Here is a 26,284-nt window from a genome sequence, read left to right as displayed (position 1 = left end):
AAAAATAAATAAAAAATTCGTGTAGAAAAAAACATGGGCAAAAATTGAGAAAAAAGTGTATCCAACTGAACTAAAAGTAGGCCTAAAATTACTTTTGCTCAAAAATGTAAAGAACAGAGTTGTCCTGTCCAACGAAATAATGGCGAAGAAATAAAGGTAAAAATAAAAGGGAACGGTAGCCCTAAGATCTAATAAACGGATATTAGATATTGGTATATTAGATCTTATGGTAGCCTAACCTTAACTAAACTTTACGTTTGACTTGACTCATTTGACTAAAAAGCTTATCTTGAATCATGTTCGCCTTTTGATGACCTCTGGTGGGAAATGCAGTCTTCAGTTGTTGGAGATCTGAATACGATTAACCTTATTTTTTTTCGTAAATATTAGCACAAGCATACGCTAAAAAGTTTGGTGCTTAAATTTTTATAATGAAGAACATAGAACTCAAAAGTTGAGGTAAGCTTGCTGAAAAACAAATATGTTCAACAATATGTATACTGATATTTAGTTTGAGACAGCATAATGAAGGCTATCTAGTCAAATGTGCCCGAGTGTTCAACTTGCCACCTCATCTCGACAACTGATCTCTTACGTTTATGCTACAACTGTTGCATTTATTTCATTGAAATAGATTGTATGTCAGAGGTCAAATGTTAAGATATTCGTACCATCTCGGTATCAGGTGTCCTTAATTTCTCCTCTTGTCTTTAGTATGAATGATGTGCCTCAAGCACCCACGTACACTGTATTTCATAGTTTGAAAAATTCATTGTGTTTTCGTATTTTTGTAACATAGACTATTTTGTGTGGTACTGATAAAATGGAATTAAACATTTAAGATGCAAATACTGTAATAAGCCACAGCCATGGATAGAAGCAGCAGGTCAGAATTACTACAGACCATAGCAAGTCAACAGGAGCAACTGGGGAGATATGAAAAGAGACTTCGGGGTAGGATTGATTTTCTTCTGTCTTTAATAGCATCTTAAATAGTGAACATTTTTTTATTTTTTAGATGGGTTTCATAAATTTCTAAATATTTTACATGCAGTGATGCAAGGTAATATTCTCTTTATTTATTCCTATTTGATTAAATTTAACTGGTTGGAAATTCAACCTTTTGTGAAAAATATTGGTAAATTTTCTTGTTACAGATGTTGTTGAGGCTTATAAAAGTTTGCACAAGGAGAAAGCTGCCTTAGAAGCAACCATTCAGGCCTTGAGTTGTAGTAAAAATGGAGGAGACAAAGCCAAGAAAGGAACAGAGTCTTCTCACGCAACCAGGCACAGTGGGGAACACGTTCAAGACCCATTAGGAGCCCAGGTAGCAGAATGTTTTATTATTTTTAGATACAAAGAATTGATGGAAATCATCAGCCAATGACGGAAAAACGTAATGTCCAGGTTACGTTTGCATAATTTATTAAATCTTTACCAAATGCAAAAACTATTTCCCCCATTGCTTTTTTATTACGAACCCTTTTTGCCACTTTTTGAAAATTGATTTGTCAAAAATATGTGATCTGAACATAGCAGCAAAAAATTTGAAAAAATTCTCTCTCAGATAGGGCTATGTATTAGTATCTTGCAGATTGTAAACAGCCTGTTCTTTTTCCAGTAATCTTAGATTATATACATTAAATAATAATTGTAAATATATTGTGAGATCATGGTATGATTGAGGTTGATTTGCACAACAGTGTCTGGGATGTGAAACACCAGTAGACTCTAAAGCTTTGAATAGAGAGTTAAAACATTTTACATGGCAGTAAATCTGAGCTTCTTTCTTTTTCAGGATGAATTTGGAATTAATGATTTATTTCAGTCTATGGTAACATTTTGTACTTTACAGCTTCAGGGGTTGAGGACTTGTGTATAATTGCCATATTTTCATTTTGAAATTTATAATGAGCTGAATCTGTAGGAATTATCTGTGTAATGGAGTTGGGGTGTGCAGTTAGTTCAGTGGGAATTAGTCTATAAGAAATAAGAAATAATTTTTTTGTAAACTACTCTGCCAAATATCTGCATTAATATGATTGTTTTGAAATTTAATGATGATTTATGATTATTTGATGTTACAAATTATACAGCTTCTAACATGTATAGACCAGTGACAAAAACATCTCAAAAACTTGTTTTATAAATGTGGTTTTTGTGCCACTCTTATTTTCCTTGATAAAAAAGCAATTTTGGGACATTGTCAAATATGAATAGTGTACCTTTATATGATATTTCACTTAAAGCTCGTAGAAGTTCATAGCTGTAGAATTTATTGAAAACTAGGAAATTTGATAATTTGTGCAGGGGTTTTAAAAATGTTTGTGGATTAAAAAAAAATGCTGTTGTCCTGTGTATGTTGCTTTGGAAGGGGCTGGTGTTAAGTGTTTCTTTGTTGTAAATTCTCAGTCTGGAAAAGTACTGTGAATGGATTGATTAATGCATACCCAGGTTGAATTGTATGTAGATTAATCGCAGATGTCATTGTCTTAATATAATTCTGTGTTGTTGCAAATCAAATGTGATAAAAAATACCATTATACAGTCAGGTGAGCTTTGATTACATTACCTCTGTCAGAGACTGTGGTCTCAACAGACTGCAGTGTTATCGACTTATCAAGTAACCTTTTGCCAGTTCTGTCAACTGAAAATCAAAACTTTTAAATTGAATGTGTTTTATTTATGAACAAATTTTATCTTGATATAAATTTTGTTCTTTTAGGATCCAAAAGAGGATGGGTCAAAGGACAAGACAGATGGAGCAGATGACAGGGAGGAAGGTGATGACCAGGTGGCCACTCTGACCACCTCTCTGCAGACGCTAATGCAGGAAAAAACTAAAATGGAGACCAACTATCAGGCCGAGAAGAAAAAGATGAGGGTAAGCTCCTTTCAGTAGGTTGAAGGGTCAAACTAGAGAGCACTCTAACACCCCATTTCCATAGATTAGATCGACCTACTTTAGATTGACCTAACTCCCTGGGGGTTCACGTTAAATAGCTGTCAGCCGGGCGGACACGAAAGTTAATTACCCCCTTCCAGCTTGTAGTAGGCGGGACGGACATTTAAGTCGGATTATCTAAAGTAATCTAGTGAGACTCCCCATGGGGATAGATCGATCTGAAATCTATGGGAATAGAGCCTAAGACTCTAGACCTCCTCTGAGCCAAAATGTAGATTATAATTAAATAAAAATATATAAAGAAAATAAAGACACCTGTATTTGGGTGAAATTGTACTTTCTTTCCCTGAATGAATGTCCATTTGAAAATTTTATTGCTTACTTTTTGAGATAACTTGTCTGAAATATCAAATAACACTAATAAAATCTTAACCTTCGTTGTTGGAAGAGATAAGAAAAAAAGCATCTTGAGAATTAAAGCTCTGTTTAACATAACCACTGGCCACAGATCTTGTTAAATATAATAAATACAACAACACAACAACCATATCTTGACTATTAACAGTCCAGGATTTATTGCATTTTGGGTAAACCTTTTACAAAAAGTCTGAGACTAAATGTTTACCAGAAATTCATGGCTGTAAATAATCTCAGTGCTTAGATGTGCTCAATACAAGTCTTTTCATTTTATCTTCACAAGTGACATTTCATTTTCCCATTGGAAAAATGTTGTTGATTCTGAAATGAAGGGAAAATATTCTATAAAACCCATCTTTGGTTTTTGTTGTTTGAAGTGATGTTTATGAGATGCAGGGATTTGTAAGTGCTACAATAACTGTAAAAAATATTGTGAAAAAATTGCTAGTGTGACAATAACTGTTAGAGGAAAATGTTTATTTTTTTCAAGGTGAAAGAAAGAGCGATAATGACCTTTTTTTCTCTATCTGTAGTTTTAATAAGCTTACCTGTTACTGGGTAATTGTCAGAGTTGTGTCACTGGCATCTTTTTTGTCTAAAGACAAAACCTGTATTGTTTGGCAACATGCACATTAATGGATAACAGCAGTCCTTATCCCTCCAACACTTGCTGTATTTCTTTGATGAACATGATCTTTTTTCTCTCTCTGGTGGTCTGAAAAATATAAATTTAGATGTTTCAAGCTCCAGTTTAGTTGTATTTCAGTCATATTTTATAATAGAACTTCAGTTCGAAACTTGATCTCAGCTTTTCAGTTTAAGGTAAATTCATGGTAGCCCATTGAATAATGTTACAGTTGGCCTAAAACATTCGCCATATCTTTCTTATGTAACTGGACTACTGCTGATTTATATTAAGTCAAAGTAGGCTAAAATTTGGTCTAACTTAAAGTTTGAGAATGATACATTCATACTGTGAAATGGGTTTCAGGTGACAATTGAATAGTAATGTCATGATATAATAGCAAATGTTGGGTAAACTTTATGGCTACTGCCTTTGGTTTGTAGTATTTAATAGATTCTCTCATTCAGTTCATTACAAAAAAAAAGCACAGCAATAACATTTTAGCATTCAAGTGAATGATTTTCACCTCTTCTTTTTTTTTCACCAAACTTTTTCAAGATAAACACCTAAGTTCGTGATGTCATTGATTATTGATAATTGCATTGTTAAAAAATAAATGATAAACATAAGCACTTACGTTTTTTCCAATGTCACTTCTACTTCATTCAGTGGAGTACCTGAGAGGAAGGATAAAATATTTTGAATATTTGTTCTAAAACTTGCATTTTCTGGTATCAGGATTGATGTTTTATTAAAGATAAAACATGATTATTTCACCAAAACATTTCACTAATTAATTAAGAATAAAATTGATTTTGTTATGCAACTATCTACAAATAAAAATAAAAAAAGTACAGTTTGTTGAATGTTTTGCAAAATATATCAGTCAATAAGGCCTTTCAACTTACCATGGCATTGATAGGAAAGGAGAATTAGAACCAAAATTCCCCCTAGCAATATTCTGTTCATGGTGCTACTATATTTCTGAGGCAGATGCAACTTTCAGCAATAAAACTCAACAGAAATGGAGCGACAGGCAGTAATATATTGTATTCGCATTGAACTTATATTCACATTGACTCCTGCCTAGCTTTAATATCCGTCTAATGATATTTGGATGTTCTGTTTAATTGCCCATAATAGTGGAATTGTACTCATCAGGCGTATACTAAAGGGAGGGAGGGGGGGGGGGATTCAGACTTGTAATCTGCACTTAGTGCAGTAGTCTTGTTCTTTTCCATTCAGTATTCTATTCACACTTGGAAATTAATTTTGAACTTACTTTTTTCCCCACAATTATTCATTACTTTTATTTTAAAACCACTATTGTTGCATGGTTGAGATTATATTCTATTTGTGAAGTGCTCCCTGACCCTCATTATGGCTCATCCCATGGAAATTACCAGTATTAGACAAGTACTCTGTTATGATGATTTGCAGAATTGGAAATGGATGAAAAGGAAATGAGAGTATTCATACGGCCTTGTGGTCTCTCTTTTGATGTTTATTCTACCAGATCCTTGCGGTTTTTTCCATATTGTTCTGATTTTATGCACTGACAATGTTACAAAACTAGATTTATTTTCAGTTGATATTAGATGTTATAGCTAACATTAGTATTTTTCATATGTGCAATCATATTTAATTATATTTAATTAAATTATATTTAATTCAAGATATACCACTGATAATTGTAGCAACCATTATTTTACTGCAAAAACTTGATCAGATTTGTTATGATATTCCATTTATTTTTCTTAATGTACATTTTATATGCATAGCTGACACTTGATACGTGGTAAAACACATTGTTCACTGTCCATGGATTTGAAGTTTTGATCAGAAATCATAAATATTTATTCAATTGTATAGGCAGAATATGATGAAAGGATTAAAAGGCTGAAAGAAGAGTTGGAGCAAAAAGGAGAAAAAGAAGCATCTTTACAAGAACAGTTACTGCAGGTATAAGAGGCATGCTTCCTGAGCAAAATTTTCTACTAGAAAGGCAAACATTGAACATTAGACCTTTATGTAGCAAAATGTTGATATTCCAGGAAATTTCATTTTTCACCTAATAACCAGTGTGTGCCATACCAAAGACCATTCACAGAATAACAATCCATAAACCAATTTCTAGATATTGAATCACTCTCATAATGGGGACAGAGGTTGTTTATATTGGAAAAATTAGACATTCAGAGCCTGAGAACGGATTTACATATATCCATGTATTTTAAAGTGTAAAGCCTACACCTCTATGTTTGAAATATTTTCTTTCAAGTTTTCAGAAATCTCTCATTCATGTAATGATTATTTAGTACATTTTCATCAAAGGTTATTTGAAAAATACAGTCAAGCTTTTTCTATTGTGTCAAGGATAGCTCTAGAAAATGTATTTATTGCAATATTTTGAGACTTTAATTTAGTTGAAGAACCGACTAAGAAGTGACCATGAAGAGAGAGAGAAGGAGCAGAATGATCATGCAGTGATGTTGAGAGAGCTACAGAAACTTTTGGCAGACGAAAGGAATGCCAAGGAACACTTGGAAAACCAGGTATTTACTTGTAGACAAAATAAAGTGTAAATTGGTAAAGCTTTACAAATCCAGTCGGCCAGTATTTTTAAGGCATCCCTAAAAGTACAGAAATGTAGTGTGAAAAAAGAAAAGAGTCATATTTTGAACGTTTAATGTAAGTCAAATTATGTATAGATTGCTAATCCATATGAAATACATTTCTTTTCTTGTCAGCTTGATGACACCAAGGAGCTTCTTGCAGACAGCAGAAGACAGCAGCCAGAGCTGGAACACCGGTATGAGAAGAGGATCACAGATCTGTCTAAGGAGCTGGAACATCTCAGGTCTCAGCTAAAGGCCTCAGATGAAAAATCTGATCAGCCGTCCCCCCTGTTACTGGAGTTGCAGAAAGAGATGGCTGAAATGAAGGTTAGCCATAAATTTGTTTTAATGCGATTAAATCAGTTGGCCCTATGTGTACATTGAATTCATTTGATGAAGTTTGCTGTATTTCATATTCTGATAGCGTCTTGTTGATTTCTGTGGACATGGTAAAAATAATGCTCTTTAAACCTAGTTGAGATAATTTTAGGTTGACCAATGTAGGAATTTATATGGTAGGGCCTTTGTATTCTTTATGGATTTAGCATGTTTTTGTCACTTTTCTTATCCATGTTACACGAAGAGTGCATTTTTGATCATGTATTCAGAATCTATTATATATATATATATATATATGTGTGTGTGTTTATGTCGTATAGAATTTTTTTTCTTTTTTAACTAGGCACAGTACAAGCAGCAAGTACAACAGGAGCAAAAACGTGCCAATGAGGCAGAAAGCAGACTTGGTCAGATAGCTCAGCAAGGTGAGGAGAGGGTATGCGGACTGGAAAACAAGCTGTCAGAACTCTCCGAGACCGTGGGAAACTATGAACGGCTTCGCTATCAGGACCAGATAGCCATTCAGAAACTGAAGGACAGGATAGCTCAGCTGGACATGGAAAACTCAGCCTTGACCAGGGCTGTCCACTCTGAAGTCACTGATGAGGATGAACGCAATATGGATGTCCAAGGATTGGCTGACAAGATAGGGAAACTGAAAGATCTTTTGAAAATGGCCAATGAGAAGTCGGAGAACCCTATTAATGTGCAAGGTAAGGTATTCCAGAATACCTTTAAATGATTTTTTGTTAGTTACTGGAGCTTAGCTGGAGTTTATGATGCTGTAGTCCAAGTTCAAAACTGGGTCTGGATCTTATTTCAATTTGGATTTTTTTTTTTTTTTTTTTGCAGTTGGCATCAATTTTAAATTGTCAAAAAGTCTCCAGATTTGATGTATTTTATGATGGGATTTCAGGTTCTTTTAGCAGCCCTCCATTTTCAGTTCAGGTTTATCGGACCGTAAAATCTTGCCATTCGTTGATGTTTCCACATTATATTATGTAAATGTGGTAGATGCACTTTGAAAACATCATTACTGTTATTATTTAGAAAATGGGATATTGATTAGATTTGCTACTTCACCTATGACAAATTGGAGGTGGATGTAATTTGTAGCTGTATGTAGTGCCTCATATATCATTTGTTAGGCTATTACATTGTTCAGCCTAAATGTAAAATTGTTATCTGTAGTCAGCAATAGTTTTGAATCCAGTTGAACCAAAAGATGGTTAATTTTTGAGACAGCATTTGAGAATAATAACAATTTAAAATATGTTTGAATAAAAATAGTTAATGTGTGTGTAATAAGTGTGTGTGTCATCTCTTACTCCAGGCTTTCTGTAAAGAAATTTGTGTATAATTAATATTATTTCAATGCTTCCTGCAATGTTTCCACCTTTGCTGTAGAAGCCTTTTCTAATATAGATTAACCAGCAATGCGTTTTTTAAAAATACTACTTCTGTTATACAATTCTTCTTTATTTGACTAGAACTGTTCTTAAGTGGAATCCAGATAGATGATGACAGCCTTCACAAGAGGTGCCATGAGGAGTTAGGCCAGCTTAAAGAGGAGTTTGAAAGATACAAGCTCAGGGCTCAGTCAGTCCTGAAAAACAAGAGTGCCAAGGTTTTAAATTTTTTATCTTTATTCTTAAGCACTGCCATTTTTATATAGCCACTACATAGTGATTTTGAGCACAAAATTTCAGTAAAGATAAATGAGTTAAAATTAACACCAAATTGTTAAGATTTGTGGAAACAGTTACTTCTTAATGCTGCTCATATCCAATTATTCTGGTAACATGCTAATTTTTTCATCTTTTTTTTCCATTTTTCAAAAAGTATTTATGTTAAAAAATTGTTTCATATTTCTAGAGGGTACAGAATCTAATGCAATGCCTGTATTTTACTTAAACGTTTTAAAGAATGCATAACACATTTGTTAAATATTTTAAATGAATTATATTTTTCAGGATACAGCCAATAACCAAGAAGTGGAATCTTACAAGAGCCAGATAGCAGAGCTGAAGGACCGTATTCGCCAACAGAGGGCAGACAAAGAAGAAATGGAGTTAGATTACAAACAGCAAGTAGCCGGGTTACAAAGGACCTTGGCTCAGATGGCAGAGGCCCACAAGGCTGACCTAGCCAGCACAGAGATGGACCATCAACAGAAGATGACCAGCTTAGAGCAACAGATACAGAAACAGCGGGACAGGACTGTGGCTCTTCTTGCAGAGAAAGACCGCGAAATAGACCAACTTCGGTGCAGTATACCTGGATGGAGGCCAACTGAACGACAGGGATCGTTAGGATCGGAAGAAAATGAGACTGAGGAGAGTGTTGCTGTGGAGAACTTGCTATCACAGTTTCCAAGTTCTCTACAGAATGAAGGAACGTTGTTGCATTTTGCTCAAGAACAGGCTAGGAAAGTGGTCGAGAACAGCACACTCAGGAAGCAGAAGCACCAGGCTGAGCAAGCTCTCCGTGAGGTGCAGCAAAGTTTCATGGCTAAGGAGGAACACTATGTTGAGCAAATTGAGTTTCTGAAGGAAGAAGTGAGGAAATATGAAAGGAGCAAGTCAAGGGAAAGTGCAAATCTGGAGTATTTGAAAAATGTGGTTTATAACTATATGATATGCAGGGACAGTGTGGGCAAACAGCAAATGCTGAATGCAATAGCAACCATCTTGCAATTCAGCCCCAAAGAGAAGCAACGGGTGCAGAAACATTTGACAGCCTGGTGGGGGTACTATACTTCTTATTCCTCAACAAAGTAGGAATTTTTTTTTATAGGGTAGGGCTTTGAATTTTCATGTCTGTTGTCATTTTCTGTCTCAGTGGACCGGAAATAATGACATCAAGTACACAATTAAAGCATTTATATCAAGAATTCAGAGTAAGCTGTATAATGAAAAGCTGGGGTATGAAAAACAAAGATATAAAAACACTATGGTTAGAATTTATTATTTTAAAAATTAAACATACTTTTGCTTCTTAATGGAAAGTGGGTTGTGTTGTAAAAAATGTAGATGAAATAGCCTTTTGCCCAATATTTAACAAAATGAGCAAGTAATGAATGTTTAAAAGAACCAAAGTCCAATTCAAATGTTGAAGAGAAGATGGAGCCACTGGATTGCTTATTATTTGTTCTGTTTGGAAACAAGAAAATTATGGGCGGCGGTTTATACAAAAATGCAAAACACGATTAGTCGTCATCGTTATCAGATCAGTCGAAATGAAAACACGATTAGTCGTCGTCGTTATCAGATCAGAAGGCAAAATACGACTAGTAGTCGTCAAAACGCAACTAGTCATCAAAACGCAACTAGTCATCATCAAAACGCAACTTGTCATCATCAAAACGCAACTTGTCATCATCAAAACGCAACTAGTCATCATCAAAACGCAACTTGTCATCAAAACGCAATTTGACGCCAGATGGCGCCCATTGTACGAAAATCTAGGCCAAGTCACATGATCCACAGTGATCAAAATGGCGGACGTTATTGAAGCAGCATTATCATATTTCTCGCTCGAACTCGAGAATTATCTCTACGCGTACAATCTAATAATGATATTATATATATATAATATCTCGAACTCGAGATAATTCTCGAGTTCGAGTTCGAACTCGAGAATTATCTCTACGCGTACAATCTAATAATGATATTATATATATATAATATCTCGAACTCGAGATAATTCTCGAGTTCGAGCGAGGAATATGATAATGCTGCTTCAATAACGTCCGCCATTTTGATCACTGTGGATCATGTGACTTGGCCTAGATTTTCGTACAATGGGCGCCATCTGGCGTCAAATCGTGTTTTGATGACAAGTTGCGTTTTGATGACTAGTTGCGTTTTGATGATGACTAGTTGCGTTTTGATGACAAGTTGCGTTTTGATGATGACTAGTTGCGTTTTGATGACTAGTTGCGTTTTGACGACTACTAGTCGTATTTTGCCTTCTGATCTGATAACGATGACGACTAATCGTGTTTTGCATTTTTGTATAAACCGCCGCCCATAGAAAATTACATTTGCTACCCTTTAGGATAACTTAGTCAGTAATGGTAATAGGGACCATCCTTAGACTAAAAGCTTCAGGTGTTACAGGATCTTTTTTAATGTGATATTCTTAACATAACTCCAACCCAGGGGATGTATACAGTACTATGTGCATGGATTTAAAGTGTTATGAATTTGGACCTATATAGCTTATTTGTCGTTAAAATGCGTTATGGGGTTGTAATTTTGAAGTTTTCAACATTGTTTTCAGGTTATGGGTATCCAAAATGGGGTGTGAGAAAAAGTTCTGCTCACATACTATCAAATTGGTTCTGGATTCTTTGTATAGGAATTTAAACTAATTTTTCACGTTCTTGGCTGTAATGGGTACAATACAAAATAAATATTTTTATGGCCAATTGAAAAATGTCTTGAAATGTTTGGAACATGAAGTGTTTTCCAAAAAGGTAATGCTGAACAATTATTAAAAAGAAACATTTTATTGTGTAAAGTTTATTTTTAAGCAACAATCATGGCAGTCAAAAAATATAACTGCAAATGAATAGGGAAAGAACCATATTATAAGCTATATGTAAATCAACAACCATGCATTTTTTATGTAAATTGAGATTTTATACCACCAGACGTCAAGTTGCATCAATAAAGCTGCAGTTTACTTCTCTCTGTCAAAGCTTGCTTCATCTTTGCTACTTGACATTTGTGTTCTGAACATTTCGTGTCAGATAATCTAATCATCACACAATTTGCTTAAAATCAACTGTTCTCTTGTATCCTCATTATTAAAGGGATAATAACTATTCGTTTCGGCCAAAAAATGAATTTTCCTGGAGTAAACAACAATTCTTTTTCGTAAGAAGAATTTCGTTGGTCTTCACTGAGATCCGGTTGCGCGCGCAGGGCACTTTAGGTTGCACGCTAGTTGAAGCAAGGAGTCTTGGTGAGTATTACTCCTTGGTTGAAGGGCGAATTTGTCTAGTGGCGCTGATCTTTTTCACCGAAACGTGGTTTTGGGTGATTTTTATTGTGCACGTGGTACATGCTATATCGTTATAGACAGTGGTCTTGCCGTTTGCAACGGTATTTGGCGCAATTTCAGTCAGGTTTCGTCGTCTGCTTCTGGACACGTGGTGTCATGGCGGACGAAACTACATGTAGTACCATTACTAAGAATGGACCTGAACACGTGAGTGATGGCAGGAAGGGTAAAGGGAAGTCGGCTTCCAAAAACCCTAAGTCTGTGGAGAAATCCTCGTCAGAGGATAATATTATGTCATTACTTGTATCTTTAAAAGCCTCTGTGGACGCTCAGGACGGCAGGTTAGAGAACATCGTCAGCCGTACGTATTGATAATATGGAGGCGCAATATTCTCAGTATGACGACGGAAGTTTACGTCGATAATGAATGTGTTGAGCCGGAGGAGGCAGGCACAACGGGTGAAAAAAGGAAGTTGGACTCGTATCTTCCCGACACGGAAGACAACCTGTTTAAGCACATGGCCAAGAAGTTTAACATGTCGGAGGAAATGGCCGACAATGTGGATGATGTGCTGGCCAAAACTGTGAACGATATTTTTATGAATGGCCTGGACGAACAACATTTAAACGAGTTGATAAAACAGAACCACAGGCCAGGTAACTGTGATTACCTGCAAGTCGTGAAAACCAACCAGTTGATATGGGACCAGGTCCCAGGTTGGACCAAAGCAAACGATAGGAAAATGCAAAACATAGCACATACTTTGGTTAAAGGTGCAAACATTTTAGTTAAAACTGTAAACCAGATGGCCTTATACGAAAGGAATCCAGAAAAGGACACGAGTGATCATATTGGCAGCATGATCGAAAACTGCAACGATGTCCTAGCACTCATGGGACATATGAACAGGCAGATAAATATGACAAGGAAAGATTTTTTGAAACCGCAATTGAGCGGAGAATATGCTCACCTCTGCAGTCATGAGCTGACTTACAGCCAAAAATTTTTATTTGGAGACGATCTTCCCAAAATGGCAAGGGATATAGAGGATTGCTCAAAAATCAAACATAAATTGTTTGACAGATCTCTCAGAGGATGTAGAGGACGTGGTGCCAGAGGCCGTGGATCTGTGTACAGAGGTGTTAATCGACCTACTGGAGGGGGAAGACCCAGAGTGTGGCAGGATGATCCTGGAGCAGGGCCTTCTTTTGCAAAAAACTATGTACGCAGGGGACAGAGGAATCTGCCCAAGCAATAAATGAGGTAAATAATTATTTTGAAGCAGGTAGATTGGCTGACTTTATTGATCAATGGAAACTGATTACAAGTGACCTATTTATTCTTGACATTGTAAAGCATTGTCATATTAATCTAGATTTCAACGGTGGGATTCCCGCCATTGTGAAATCAAATTGCAAGTTTAAAGATGCATACAAAGTCAGTTTTTTGTCACAAAAACCGATCAAATGCCAGCATATAGTTTCAAGTAGTATAACTAAGGGAATTACCAAAAGGCAGTGTTTAATTTTACACGAAAATGATGTTTGAATGGATTTTTCCGCTAGCATTATATGCTGCATGTCAATGGGGCAGAAAAGTAGGTCACGAAAGTAGATTAAATTTCTGACCAAAAATTTAAAGAAAGGAGCAGTCTAAAGCTTTTTATGGCTGATCGAGTGATCAATTCAGTTTATCCTTTGGCCAATCGAATTCATTTGAGTTGTCTAAGAAACTAGTAGAAGTGGTTTACATGTTTTACTGGGAATCCACGCTCGGTTCGTATGTACCTTTAATAGGTTAGAAATGTCCATTATTGACATAGAAATTAAAAAAATTATTGGACATGAAAGTGATTATTCCTGTGAATAGTGAAGCAGGCCAAATTTTATCACCGATTTTTTTGAGACAAAAAGAAAATGGTGAATACAGATTAATTCTGAATCTAAAGAAATTAAATCGGTTCATTCCATATCAGCATTTTAAGATGGAAACCTTTGAGAAAACCCTACCATTGATAACCAAAAATGTAAAAATGGGGTCTGTCGATATCCGTCATGCTTATTATTCAATTCAGGGTTCGCACAGGCTTGAAAAGTGCTTGGAATTTAGCTTGGTGCCTTGAATTTGGTTGGTGGCCTTGAAAAGTACTTGAAACTGCCGTTTTCCTTGAAGAGTACTTGTATTTCATTATTTTTGTCCTTAAAAAGTGCTTGAATTTGTTCAATAAACTATTGGTCAATAATGATATTGCATGTCGATTAGTTCTTACTCCAAATATAGATAATAATTCGCTTAGTTATTCTCGCCGAAGTGAAAAGAAATTAGCATGATCGATAAGAATGGGGATTCCCATACTTGGTGATTCCTCACGAAGCGATGACGTCATGGGGCCTCTATTTCGCATGTAGGAACCTCGTTTTAGAGTCGTGAGACCACGTGGACCGCGAGAGTTGTTGAATGGATAACTTGTACCGATATTTCACGTGGATTTTAATAACGTTATATTTTATCATGGGAAAGTGCGTTTTTAAAAAAGAATGGACAAGAAAGTATCCTTGGGTCAAAACTTTTAAAGGAGATATTCACAAAGCAAACTGCACTGTTTGTTTTAAGGCACTTGACATTTCAAGCATGGGAGAAAGTGCTCTGAAATCGCACGAAAGGGGGGAACGGCATAAGACGAATTCTAAATCAGCTGCACAAAGTCTGAGTGTGCAACCGGCTACCACTAGTCAGCCGACTAGTTCCAGTTTGTGCAATGAACTTATGATACCAGCTCCAGAAAGTCAACCACAGGCATCGGTAAGCATTGCAGCTCATTTCAATAACAACGAGGTGCTAAAAGCTGAGATTCTGTGGGCACTGAGAACCGTGACAACACATTGCTCGTATTCATCTAATGACGAAATCGGCAACCTGTTTAAGACAATGTTTCCGGACAGTGCCGTTGCCGCCAAATTCTCATGCAGCTCAAGGAAGACCTCATACTTGTGTGTCTTTGGCATTAGTGACTATTTTCTGCAATTGTTGAAGAAGGACATCCAGGGTTACTTTACCATTCTTTTTGATGAGAGCCTGAACAAAAAGAGCCAGAAAAAGCAAATGGACATTCATGTGAGGTATTGGGATGGTAACCAAGTGACAACACGTTTCCTTGGGTCACAGTTTTTGGGTATGTATTTTAAGTGAAATTTAAAGGGACAGCAGTTTCTTTCTTTTTTTTTTTTTGAAATAAACTCCATGAAAAGTATTTACTATTTATAATTATATTACCATTTTAATGAGAAAATTTGGGTAACTTTGCAGTATCCCTCTCCCCTCCACCCTGTAACTAATTTTTAATGCAAATCAAAATAAAATTATGTGGTGACTTTGGCCAATGTCTTTGCTGTTCAAATAAATTAGCTTGGAAATTTGCTAACATATTTTTTAAAATCTTTTTTTAAATAAACCTTTAAGTTCCTTGACCTGTGAGATTACAGCAAATCTGCCTTGGGTCTCATTTTATCTGGAAGGCTTAGTTTCATGTAAAATTAGTTAAAATTAAAATCAGTAAATGAATTGCTAAATTAATTTATCTGAGTAGCAGAAACATTGAATATCACAGAGTTATATGGTGGGGATAAATACTGCAAAAGTGTCAAAATTGGAATTGAATGAAGAGAAACAAGAAATTAATTTTCAGATAAGTCCTAATTTGTTTTGAAATATTGACTTTTATATTTTAGGCCATTCTACTGCTGAGGACATGATGACACATTTTAGCAAGGGAGTTTTAGAAAGTGGACTTGACATTAGGAATATGATCCAAGTAAGCATGGATGGACCAAATGTTAACTGGAAATTCATTGACATTCTTAAAAGGACATTGTCCAATGATTACGATTCTTCAATAATAAACATTGGCTCCTGTGGCCTACATATAGTTCACAATAGTTTCAAGGCTGGTGGTGTCGCGTCGAAATGGAAAATTGATGATGTTTTCAAAAGTTTGTACTATTTGTTTCATGATTCTCCTGCAAGGAGGGATGACTACTCAAAAGTTACTGGGAGCAGTGTTTTTCCATTGAAATTTTGCAGCCACAGGTGGCTTGAGAATGTGCCCGTTTGTGACAGGGCATTTTCAGTGTGGCAAGACGTGGAAAAATATGTAAAGGCAGCTGAGAGCGGAAAGGTGACCAAACCTGTAAACACATCATTTAGTGTTGTGAAGGAAGCTGTTAATGACAAGTTCATCAAGGCCAAAATGCAGTTTTTCAAATGTGTATCAGCCCACCTTCAGCCTTTTCTGGCTTCTTACCAGACGGATAAACCTATGGTCCCTTTCTTGTCTGCTGACTTAGCAGGTTTAGTGAAGGCTCTGATGAGAAGGTTCATCAAAAAAGAAGTACTCACAGCATGCAGAAATGTGGATCAGCTTTCAAAGATAGATGTCAGTGATGATCAAAATCACCTCAGCTACAGCAAAGTAGACCTTGGTGTTTTAACAGAGAAAGCACTAAAAGAAGCACAACATGTAGCTGCACCCTTAAAGCCAAGTGACAGAAATGTGATGGACTTTAGAATGCAGTGCAAGGACTTCTTGGTTAAAACCACTCAGCACATGCTGACCAAATGTCCAATTTCCTATTCTCTAGTGAGGAATCTTTCTGCCCTGAACCCCAAAGAAATGGTCCCCCATCCAGATGAATGTAGGGTCAAGATGAAGAAAGTTGTTACTTTGTTGATAAATGCAAACAGGCTAGATGAAAATGACTGTGATGTTGTGTTAAATCAGTATGATTCATTTCTAGACAATATTTCAGTATTTGGTTCAGATAAATTTGCAAATTTCAATCAAAACACTGATAGACTTGACGAGTTTTTGAGTACATACATGAAGGTTGATCAGTACTGTAAGTTATTTGAAGTATGTAGGATGCTGCTTGTCTTGTCCCATGGCCAAGCCAATGTTGAGAGGGGTTTTTCTATTAACAAAAAAGTAGAGGTGGAAAACTTGAAGGAGGAAAGCATTGTTGCCCAGAGGATTATCTGTGACTATGTGAAATCTAAGGGCGGTGTATTGGAAGTGCCAATTACAAATGCTCTGCTTGTCTCTGCAGCTTCTTCAAGACGGAAATATGAACAATATCTAGAAAGCAAGCGTGAAAAAAAGAGAACTGATGCTGAAAAGAGGAAAATGAAAGACAGATGTGAAGAAATAGAAGAACTAAAGCACAAAAAAAAAAAAGAATACAATCAGACATTGATCTCTTAGCTGAAAAAGCTGACAAGTTAGCTGAAAAAGCAGAAACAACTGGTCAGATAAGTTTTGTTACGCAATCAAACTCTTTCCGAAGGACTATTAAAGAGAAAATGAAAGAGTTGGAACTGTTAAAAAATGAACTAGCTGATAAAGTTGAAAAACTCAAAAGTTAAACTTGGTGATGGTAATATTGAAAGATGTGAGGGCACATGAATAGTTGCAATAAAAAAGTTTGAAAACCTTGATTAAATTGTTGCTGTTTTTATTATCAACTAATTGTGAATACATGTAATTATTATGATAAAATGAAATTAAATCGATTTTGGTCCGATTAGTGTCAGAGGTTATGGGCATTGGAAGAAACTGCTGCGTATGAATTAAGTAATTAAAAAGGGTATTAGAAAGAAAGGGGAGAACACTAATAGATGGTGATAATTTTCGTTAACATTCAAAAGTCCTTGAAAAGTACTTGAATTATAGCTTCAAAAGTCATTGAAAGTCCTTGAATTTGCTTTTCGCTTTGCTGTATGAACCCTGCAATTAAACTTGCAGATGAACAGCAAAAATTTTTTAGATTCCAGTGGAGGGATAAAATCTACCAATATACTTGCTTACCCAATGGGGTCAGTGAAGGCCCGCGATTGTTTACAAAACTTCTTAAACCAGTTTTTGGGAAACTGAGAAGTTTATGTTATGTTAGTTCAGGGTACATTGATGACAGTTTAATAATTGGCAGTGATGATTTAGAATGTACGGAGAACTTAAATGCAACAGTTACACTTCTGTCCAAATTGGGTTTCATCATAAATGAAGACAAATCAGTTTTGAGACCAACAAGCAAGTTAAAATTTTTGGGAAATGTTATTGATTCTGACAAAATGATAGTAACACTGCCACTTGACAGGCAGGAGAAAATAATTTCTGCATGCAAAGAGTTGTATAAGGTTTCAAAGGCAAATATTAGACAAGTGGTGAGAGTCATTGGGTTGTTAGTAGCAAGTTTTTCAGCTGTGGATTATGGCAAACTGTACTATAGGAAGTTAGAAAGAGCAAAGATTAAGGCTTTACAAGAATCGAAGGGTAACTATGATGCACCCATGATAATATCAAACAGTATGAGGTCAGATTTAATTTGGTGGATTGTCAACTTGAAATCCCAGCATAGGGTTATTGCTAGACCAAACCCCTCAGAGACTTTACATACAGACGCATCCACTTTAGGTTGGGGTGCAAGTTATAAAAACAATAATATTGGAGGTAGATGGACGGATGTAGAGGGTAAATTGCCTATTAATGTATTAGAATTAATGGCCATTTTGAATGCACTCAAGTCCCTCAAACGTGATCTTAAGTCAAAGCATATTAAGGTGATGTCAGATAACACTACGGCAGTGTCATACATTAACAACATGGGAGGCACAGTTTCTGAAAACTGTAATAAAGTAGCATGTGACATATGGATTTGGTGTATATCACATGATGTCTGGTTAACATGTACACATATAGCTGGCAAAAATAATGAGGCAGCAGATAAGGCTTCCAGAGAATTCAAGGATGATCTTGAATGGAAATTAGACAGCAAGATTTTTCATAAGATATGTTATTTTTGGGGAATCCCAGATATAGACTGCTTTGCATCTATAATAAATGGTCAAGTAGAAACATATTGTTCATGGAAGCCTAATCCAAACTGCTCTTTTGTTGATGCTTTTACCATTGACTGGGAAACTTTTAACTCAGTTTATTTGTTTCCGCCTTTAGCTTACTGGGAAACTGTGTGCAGAAAGTCAGACAGGACAGAGCCAAGGGAATCATTGTAGCACCAATGTGGCCCACACAAGCATGGTTTCCGAGACTGATGGAATTGTTGGTGGAGAAACCAGTCATAATACAGAAAAAGAAGAATCTTTTAAGACTTCCTCACCTGCAGTTGAAACACCCTTTGGAAGGAAAATTAAGACTGATTGCTTGCAAAGTGTCAGGAATAGTTTCAGAGAACGAGGATTTTCAGAGGACTCTACCAAAATACTTATGTTGTCTTGGAAAACAGGGACACAAAAACAATATAACACACACATTAACAGGTGGTTTCAGTACTGTAGTAAAAGGACGATTACTCCACTTTCGCCAACTTTGGAAGCAGTAATCGAGTTTTTAACTGAACAATTTAATAAAGGTTTGGGTTATGAGAGTTTGAACACTGCACGTGGAGCTCTCTCAGCTTTAGGAATAAACTTTGATGGATTCAGAATTGGAAATCACCCATTAATTATCAGATACATGAAGGGTGTGTTTGCAGCCAGACCATCACAACCCAGATACACAGAGGTGTGGGATGTTGAAAGAGTATTGACATATTTGAGGAAACTTTTTCCTGTTAAGCATATAACTCTCAAAGATTTGACATTAAAGCTAGTGATGCTCATGGCTCTGACTCAAGCTGCACGTACACAAACTTTGCAGTTGTTAAGTTTTCAAGGTTATAAAAAATTGAGAACTGAGTTTTTGTTCAAGTTAGATGGTTCTTTAAAACAAAATAGGCCAGGTTATAATGTTGTTTCAGTATCTTTTAAGGCCTACCCTCCAGACAGGAGGCTTTGTGTGTATACTGTATTGAAGGAATATTTGTTTCGCACGAAAGTCATGAGAAATGACAAGAACTGTGCATGTTTGTTAATAAGTTACATGAAACCACATCATAATGTCGCAAGAGACACAGTAGCAAGATGGATAAAAACTGTTATGAGTAGAGCTGGTATAGACACTTATACATTTAGCTCTCACAGTGTTAGAGCTGCAGCTACCTCTAAGGCAAAAGCCTCTGCAGTACCTATATCAGTCATTATTGACAAAGCTGGTTGGTCTAAGAAAAGTACTTTTGCGAAGTTCTATGACAAGCGCATTGTAAGTAATCAAGACAGATTCCAGGATGGAGTTCTGGGTAAATAAAGAATCTTTTGAAATGAATGAAATGTTTGTCACATCAAGCTTTAAAGTCTCAGTTAAGACCAATGAAATTCTTCTTACGAAAAAGAATTTAAAAAATTAAACGAGACTTACCTTGGTTAAGTCGAAGTTTGATTTCAATTCTTTGAGTAAAGAATTGAGGGAGGGCTTAACTGCCACCCTCCCACCCAACTTTGGGTTACAGCTCATTGCTTGTATTATAGAGGAAGAGAGCTGTGGGGAATTAATGTAATTAATTCCATGTGGTTAATGTGACAAAACACTTTGAAAAGTGCCCTGCGCGCGGAACCGGATCTCAGTTAAGCCCTCCCTCAATTCTTTACTCAAAGAATTGAAATCAAACTTCGACTTAACCAAGGTAAGTCTCGTTTAATTTTTTAAATTTTCCCATATTTACCAATGGTAAATGAATCAATTTTTACATTCAAAGTTAGTCCCTTTTTTTTTTCTAAAAAGTTTGGCTTTTTGTTAAAATCTCTTAAGAGATTTTAACAGAGTATAGCCATCAATGGAGGTCACGTGGTCTAAAGACAAGCTCAGATATCAGAAAAATAGCTATAACTGCCGTTTTTGTGGTAAAACAGAATATATTATATTTCTATGAGTTATTCACAATGTTTTTATTGTGAAATATAGATCTCATACGAAGAGTTATTATCCCTTTACAGGCCCGTAGCCAGCAATTTCAAAGGGGGGGGGTTCTTTTTCTGAAAAAGTGGACCTTTTCCCATATAATCCCCATGTACCTAGGTCAAATTTTACCCAAAGTGGACCTTTTTCCAGCAAAAAGGGGGGTTCTTTCGAACCCCCCGAACCCCCCCTGGCTACGGGCCTGCTTTAAGTATGTTCCATCTTACACTTGTTCCTGGTTTCCTGGTTCAGACCATGTGATCTTCAGTGTCACCAACCTACAGTATGTGTGCATAAATTTTCCACTTCTAAATTCTCTTCTTTTTTTTTTCTAGATTGCTTTTTACATACCTGGCAAAAGAATGGAGATTGATCCACTTTTAGAAGTATGATGTTGACCTGTATTCTTGTGTAAAAGCAGACGATGAAACAAAGAGATTGTTCACTCCTGTGCGCACATCTATATATTAACAGGAGATCAACCAAAGTCTCCTTTTCACATTTTTCTCCCAAACTACAACAATCTGTTGACAACTGACAGTTGTTAGCAATACCTTACGGCAGTGGGAAGATAGTGGCAGTAGTTTGAATTTGATTATGACTGTTAAAAGTATATTTTGAAGGCATTTTCTAGGCTACGACAATTTCCGTAACACTCCAGCATGTATGACAGGAATCAAATATTGTCAATAACACCACATCAAATAGCAAGATTTACTGGCCAAGTGGTAATGTCCTTGGCTGCCACACACGGTGGAGTGGGTTCGACTCCCACTCAGTCCCGTAGGAGTATTTGGCGGAATTCCCTATGATTTTCCCCAGTTGAATCCTGCTGGAACATCATCTGAATTGCCTGATTTTGGTACCATGGCCATGAACTTGAATCTTTCTCCCATCTTTTTAGGATTGATTAGCATGTCATAGCCTGAGAGAAGGTCTTTTCTCTGCTTTGGATTGTTATTCACTAGATTCTACAAAAGTAGAAAAATATTACAGAAAAGATGTTATTTGACTGCTTTAACAAGATGAGTTGTAGAGTAATGAAATTTCACTGTCATTAAAAAATAAATTAACGTTTGAAATTTGAAAGGTTTTGTTCCAGTCAAACAGTCTTGACCACTCACCAGGTCAAGACTGTCATTATGATAAGACTTTTTTCTTTGAAAGAGAACAGAACTTTTATAACAAACAGTATATGGCAGTATAGTGTAAAATTGTGCCCATCATATTTTTCAATTATGCACTTCCCGTATAGAATTATCCACCAAAACTAATCAGACCACTTGAGTATTTTATTTAGTGCTAAGCTTCACTGACTGGGGTGTAAACTATCCTAAAATTCAAGTTTCTGCTTCTGAATCAGAAGTCCAAATCACTCACTTTCAATCGTTCTCCTATTCCCATGGCAGTTAGAAACCGCTCCTGTGTCACTGGACCATGTACATCAACTGGAACAAGAAACATGACAGAAACTTAAAGAACATCAAACATATAAATCGATATCAAAATCCACTTTTGTCTACATCTAGAAGAGGTTAGAGAGTGAATTAATAACCAGGCCTTGGAATGTCACTGAAGTGAGTTCACCAATTGGTTCATTTACCTCTATATCAGCAGCTGATGTAATAAGACTTCTGAACTTGGGCTTGTTTCACAACAAAGTCTCAAGTTCTTGATCTAAGCTTAAACTGCTAACTTCAGACAGCCAGCTATTCAAAGTCAGCTTTGCATTATTGGTCAATTGCAATTAAGAATGATTGGCCCAAAATTAATGTATCTGACATACTTAAAGTAGCCTTGCATATCCTCTGTGAGACAACTTATCCAGCTGGGTCCCAGTAACCAAAGATTTTAGTCCAAACATTGACTTAATGCTTTTTGTGAAGTGGGCCCCAGGCTATTCCTGATGACAGTATTTTCTTAGACACTTTAATTGGAAACACATAATATGAAAAAATATATCCTTAAGTGCAACATCCGGAAGGTGACAGCAGGATCCACCTGCACATAACATAAGCAGGAGCATTTTCCAAGAAGCACCACTTCATGCTTTCCAAATTTTAAACTTCTCGTTCAGAGTTCTTATCAAATACTGTCCATAGGTTTTGCCATCCCTTACCCATGTCCTTGACCATCTGTTTCAGGTAAGAGAAGTCCACATCGGCAGTTAGATCAGCAGACCCTGGCTCTACTAGTGGATTGTGAAGCTGATGGTTCTTGAAAGCCTGTGTATACAATGTTTACAATAGAAATATTGAATGTTCTAACAATCTTTTTTAAAGAGATATTTTATAACTACCTAATTGGTAACTTGATGCTTTATAAGTAGATATAATACCTAAACCAACATTATCACAAACAAATATCTGCAGCAACGAAAATTAGAAGTTTAGTATATACAAAAGATAACATATGCAACCATAATGGACTCAAATTTGATAAACAATGTTTCCTAAGCTGAATTCATTCAAAATTAGGCTGGAGACAAACCGATGTTTATTTCTTTAAATTCTAAATTGAGTCAATATCTATTACCCTAAATGTATTGCCCTTTTCCCCAACATGCCCATAGTCAGCAATGAGTGCCCCTCCCCCATATGCCTTCACTCTTGCTGCTATGTCGTGTACAATAACCCCAGCTTCTGGGCAGATCTCTATGTAATCTCTGTTGCTGTGCTCAAGCTTCTTCCCCTAATGGCCATGGGAAAAAAAATAAGATCATACAATTTTTGATTAATCCAAGACATAACCGTTTACCTCTGCACAATTCATCAAATTGTTCAATAGCTTTTTTTATTTTACTTTCTACTATTTCAAATGGCAAATGGGTATCAAATAAAAAAGATCATGTTTTGATGAAATTTTTCTAGGTGATGATACACAGGTTCTAGCATTTAACAAACATAAATCCTAATGAAAACTACCACCGAAGAGAGCATGTTATAAGCAGTGATCTCAATATGTTACCTCAATAAATACTTTTTGTGCTGGTGTAGGAATTGGAGATAAGACAAATTTCAATCCATCTGATGGTTCATCAATTTCAACCAGAACTTCTCTCCATCCTTTTTCTGTTTTCTGCAATAATAAACAGACGATCAAAGGTTAATATGTTACCTAATATTTTACCATACTTCTTGACCTATAGTGTGGCCTGCCTGTTTTCTTTCTTCAAGAAAAAGGTTTGGAATGAAGAAGAGCTTAAAAAATAAACCCCTTATGTATACAATAAAGAAAGCTAAATCTAACTTCTGTTTGCAAATGTCTTTAAAAAGAGTCAAATTGAATTCGAATTTACTTTCCCCTCTGAAACACATTTTCTACTTTGGAAAACTTTATAATCCTTTCAAATCCCAAGCTGAAGAGCTAGTTAAAAAGATGAGCAAAAAAGTACCAAAACCGTTTTATTGAGGAAAATATATGTTTAAGTTAGGAAAAATACTGTGGGTTCAACTGCAGATTAAAAAACCCAAACACAAATTAAGGATTACCTGAAATTGGTGAACAGGTAAAGCATCAAAAAATTCATGTGCTATGAAAAAAGAAAATCCTTTTGGCACGGTTCTCATGTCATAGTACCAAGTCACTGGTGTACCATATTTTGTAGTCTTTGTTTCAGAATGCAATCTCCCTTGCTTTGAGGTAGCATCAGAGTTCACTATTTGGGGTGTTTGAACCATCTCCAAAGGAACGCCCAACAATTTGCTCTCCTGTAGTTTCCTCATGTGAGGGCTAATTTCCACTAAGTGTAAAGAGAAGTTGGCACTCACTCCCTTTTTCTTGAGTTGAGAAAATGTCTGTAATAATAATTATAACAATAATAATAAAAATAACATATATGAATAGACCAGACAGGACAGTCAAAATGACTACATCAAACTGAAATTGGGTGAAAATTTTAACATGCTTAAACATTAAAGCAATAGTAATTTGACAAAAACATCATAATAGAATTACTTTCAAGGTATAAATCAGATATTAGATAACCTGATAGTAACATAATTAATTTCAAGACAATTATCAAGCATTATCAACTTTTTAATCTCTAATCAAACAATTAGTCATATTTTGGGGGTAGGGGAAGGGGGATATTAATAAAAAAAAATTAAAGCTTTGATTTGTAACTCACCCTAAGCATATCATCAGCCAGAGTTCCTCTCCCAGGCCCCAGCTCTATTAGTTTAACTTCCGGTGGGGAGCCAAAAGCCATCCACTCATGTATACACCATATGGCTAGTAGCTAAAAGATGCAATAATTGCATTCCAACACTAAGTGTAAAGAGCATTCTACAGTACAGAACTTCTGAGATATCTTTTTCATAGGCATTGGTAATGAACCTCACACATTACATATTCCTTTTTGTTAATTTCAAATGCATCTTGACCATTGTATGTAAACAAAATTTTGAAAAAATGTTCACATGTAAGTAGCTTGTAAGCAGTAATTCAAGTTTGTTAAACCCTACATATCCCTTTCACAAAAACAAATGACTGGGATGCATAACACAACAGGAGGTGTATGCATTGAGTTCAAATATATTTCACCATAGTGAAATTATTTTAAAATGTCCTATAATTTTATCATCCTTACCTCACCAAACATCTGACTGATTTCTGGCGATGTTATGAAATCTCCTTTGGCACCAAAGACATCTTTTTGCATATAATAGCCCTAAAAATATTTTTGCTGAATAATAAATCTACAAATTCAAAAGCAGTTTTGTAGGGAAGTCATGGTGGCTATGGTGTAAGTTTAATGTGACAAAATTAATTTTGAATGAATTTAGCTATTTTCATTTTATTCTTAATTCTGTATAAATCACATGGTCATTTGAAGATGAAGACATTATCTTTACAAGTAAACACTAGGAAGACCTAAAAAAAAAAAAAAAAATCAATGAAGAGCCTTACTGACAGAGGGTTTGTTAACACCATTCTCATATACTCAGAAACAGTGATAGGTCCTGAAAATTTTATCTTTGTCTTCAAATGCTGCAGTAAATCCATCTCTTTTGATTGCACACTATAACATCTGCGAAGTCGTATTGTGCAGGGGATGGCTAAAATGAATTCGTTTTTTAAAGATTTTAAAATTACATGCATAAAGATACAGCATCATAAATCACCAACAAAACTTAAAAACTTAATGCACGTGAGAGGTGAAGGACTATGTACTATTACATAGTGTCAATAGTGTCAAAAGTTACTGACCATGTCATAAATACATGATTCAGACACCATTATTTCATTGCATATTGTTATTATTATCATCAATTAAAGTGCAGTGACACTGACAAGTTGTATCTTATCCCGAAAAAATTCCCATAAAATGCACCCTCCGACTCATCTAACTTTAGCTTACACTCACCTCTAAACGACCTGATGCAAAATCTAAATAAATTATTAGCATTCATGTCGATAGCGTTTGTATGGCGCCTATATACTGATTAATTTAACAGACGTGCTTGAATACACGTGTTCGTGTTTACAAATGACAAATGGCGACGGAATTCCCCTCAGCCTCGTT

At 35.8% G+C, this 26,284-nt stretch overlaps 4 protein-coding genes and 1 long non-coding RNA gene across 6 annotated transcripts; 3 read left to right on the top strand and 2 right to left on the bottom strand.

The window, feature by feature from the left end:
- The first annotated feature begins 307 nt into the window (after positions 1–307).
- LOC106161314 (GRIP and coiled-coil domain-containing protein 1) lies at positions 308–11,608 on the top strand. Of its 2 annotated transcripts, none has more exons than XM_013538226.2 (10): positions 308–459; positions 843–954; positions 1,158–1,327; positions 2,726–2,884; positions 5,820–5,909; positions 6,374–6,502; positions 6,698–6,892; positions 7,248–7,617; positions 8,395–8,531; positions 8,878–11,608. In XM_013538226.2, exons 2-10 carry the CDS (start codon positions 870–872, stop codon positions 9,682–9,684), a joined length of 2,142 nt encoding a protein of 713 aa, XP_013393680.2. In that variant the 5' UTR covers positions 308–459; positions 843–869; the 3' UTR covers positions 9,685–11,608. The 2 variants fall into 2 exon arrangements, with proteins under 2 accessions (XP_013393680.2, XP_086862239.1); XM_087006113.1 differs by having other exon boundaries at positions 313–459; positions 862–954.
- Positions 3,457–5,042, bottom strand: LOC106161317 (uncharacterized). Its single transcript, XR_015333123.1, has 4 exons — positions 4,856–5,042; positions 4,585–4,624; positions 3,871–4,037; positions 3,457–3,643 (listed from the first exon to the last, which is right to left on the bottom strand). It is a non-coding gene; the product is annotated as an uncharacterized LOC106161317 (long non-coding RNA).
- Positions 11,609–11,767: 159 nt separating the features above from the next.
- Positions 11,768–20,057, top strand: LOC147763465 (uncharacterized). The gene is made up of 2 exons (XM_087006119.1): positions 11,768–13,178; positions 18,922–20,057. Exon 1 carries the CDS (start codon positions 12,313–12,315, stop codon positions 13,171–13,173), a length of 861 nt encoding a protein of 286 aa, XP_086862245.1. The 5' UTR covers positions 11,768–12,312; the 3' UTR covers positions 13,174–13,178; positions 18,922–20,057.
- Positions 13,174–18,871, top strand: LOC106173462 (uncharacterized). Its single transcript, XM_087006111.1, has 2 exons — positions 13,174–15,087; positions 15,644–18,871. Exons 1-2 carry the CDS (start codon positions 14,373–14,375, stop codon positions 17,170–17,172), a joined length of 2,244 nt encoding a protein of 747 aa, XP_086862237.1. The 5' UTR covers positions 13,174–14,372; the 3' UTR covers positions 17,173–18,871.
- Positions 20,058–21,043: 986 nt separating the features above from the next.
- On the bottom strand, positions 21,044–26,280 carry LOC106161316 (protein arginine methyltransferase NDUFAF7, mitochondrial). The gene is made up of 10 exons (XM_013538232.2): positions 26,126–26,280; positions 25,669–25,817; positions 25,349–25,429; positions 24,887–24,997; positions 24,249–24,554; positions 23,725–23,835; positions 23,293–23,448; positions 22,877–22,982; positions 22,138–22,205; positions 21,044–21,728 (listed from the first exon to the last, which is right to left on the bottom strand). The coding sequence occupies exons 1-10, from the start codon at positions 26,169–26,171 to the stop codon at positions 21,564–21,566; spliced, it is 1,299 nt and encodes a 432-aa protein (XP_013393686.2). The 5' UTR covers positions 26,172–26,280; the 3' UTR covers positions 21,044–21,563.
- Positions 26,281–26,284: the final 4 nt, after the last annotated feature.

This window comes from Lingula anatina, chromosome 2, assembly GCF_051362555.1.
Source record: "Lingula anatina isolate TDL-2025a chromosome 2, LinAna3.0, whole genome shotgun sequence".
Classification (NCBI taxonomy): Eukaryota; Metazoa; Brachiopoda; class Lingulata; order Lingulida; family Lingulidae; genus Lingula; species Lingula anatina.
Note: the sequence above shows the minus strand (reverse complement) of the source record. Positions and strands in the feature narration are given on the sequence as shown.

What these genes read in the sequence shown, in the direction of transcription:
- LOC106161314 (XM_013538226.2), top strand. Translation starts at nt 870, where the DNA reads ATGGATAGAAGCAGCAGGTCAGAATTACTACAGACCATAGCAAGTCAA. An exon ending in ATATGAAAAGAGACTTCGGG is followed by an intron (nt 955 to 1,157) that starts GTAGGATTGATT and finishes TTCTTGTTACAG; the next exon opens with ATGTTGTTGAGGCTTATAAA. An exon ending in TACAAGAACAGTTACTGCAG is followed by an intron (nt 5,910 to 6,373) that starts GTATAAGAGGCA and finishes ACTTTAATTTAG; the next exon opens with TTGAAGAACCGACTAAGAAG.
- LOC147763465 (XM_087006119.1), top strand. Translation starts at nt 12,313, where the DNA reads ATGACGACGGAAGTTTACGTCGATAATGAATGTGTTGAGCCGGAGGAG.
- LOC106173462 (XM_087006111.1), top strand. Translation starts at nt 14,373, where the DNA reads ATGGATAACTTGTACCGATATTTCACGTGGATTTTAATAACGTTATAT. An exon ending in CCTTGGGTCACAGTTTTTGG is followed by an intron (nt 15,088 to 15,643) that starts GTATGTATTTTA and finishes TTTATATTTTAG; the next exon opens with GCCATTCTACTGCTGAGGAC.
- LOC106161316 (XM_013538232.2), bottom strand. Translation starts at nt 26,171, where the DNA reads ATGAATGCTAATAATTTATTTAGATTTTGCATCAGGTCGTTTAGAG. An exon ending in TTGCATCAGGTCGTTTAGAG is followed by an intron (nt 25,818 to 26,125) that starts GTGAGTGTAAGC and finishes AATTCATTTTAG; the next exon opens with CCATCCCCTGCACAATACGA. An exon ending in TGGCTGATGATATGCTTAGG is followed by an intron (nt 24,555 to 24,886) that starts GTGAGTTACAAA and finishes TTATTATTACAG; the next exon opens with ACATTTTCTCAACTCAAGAA.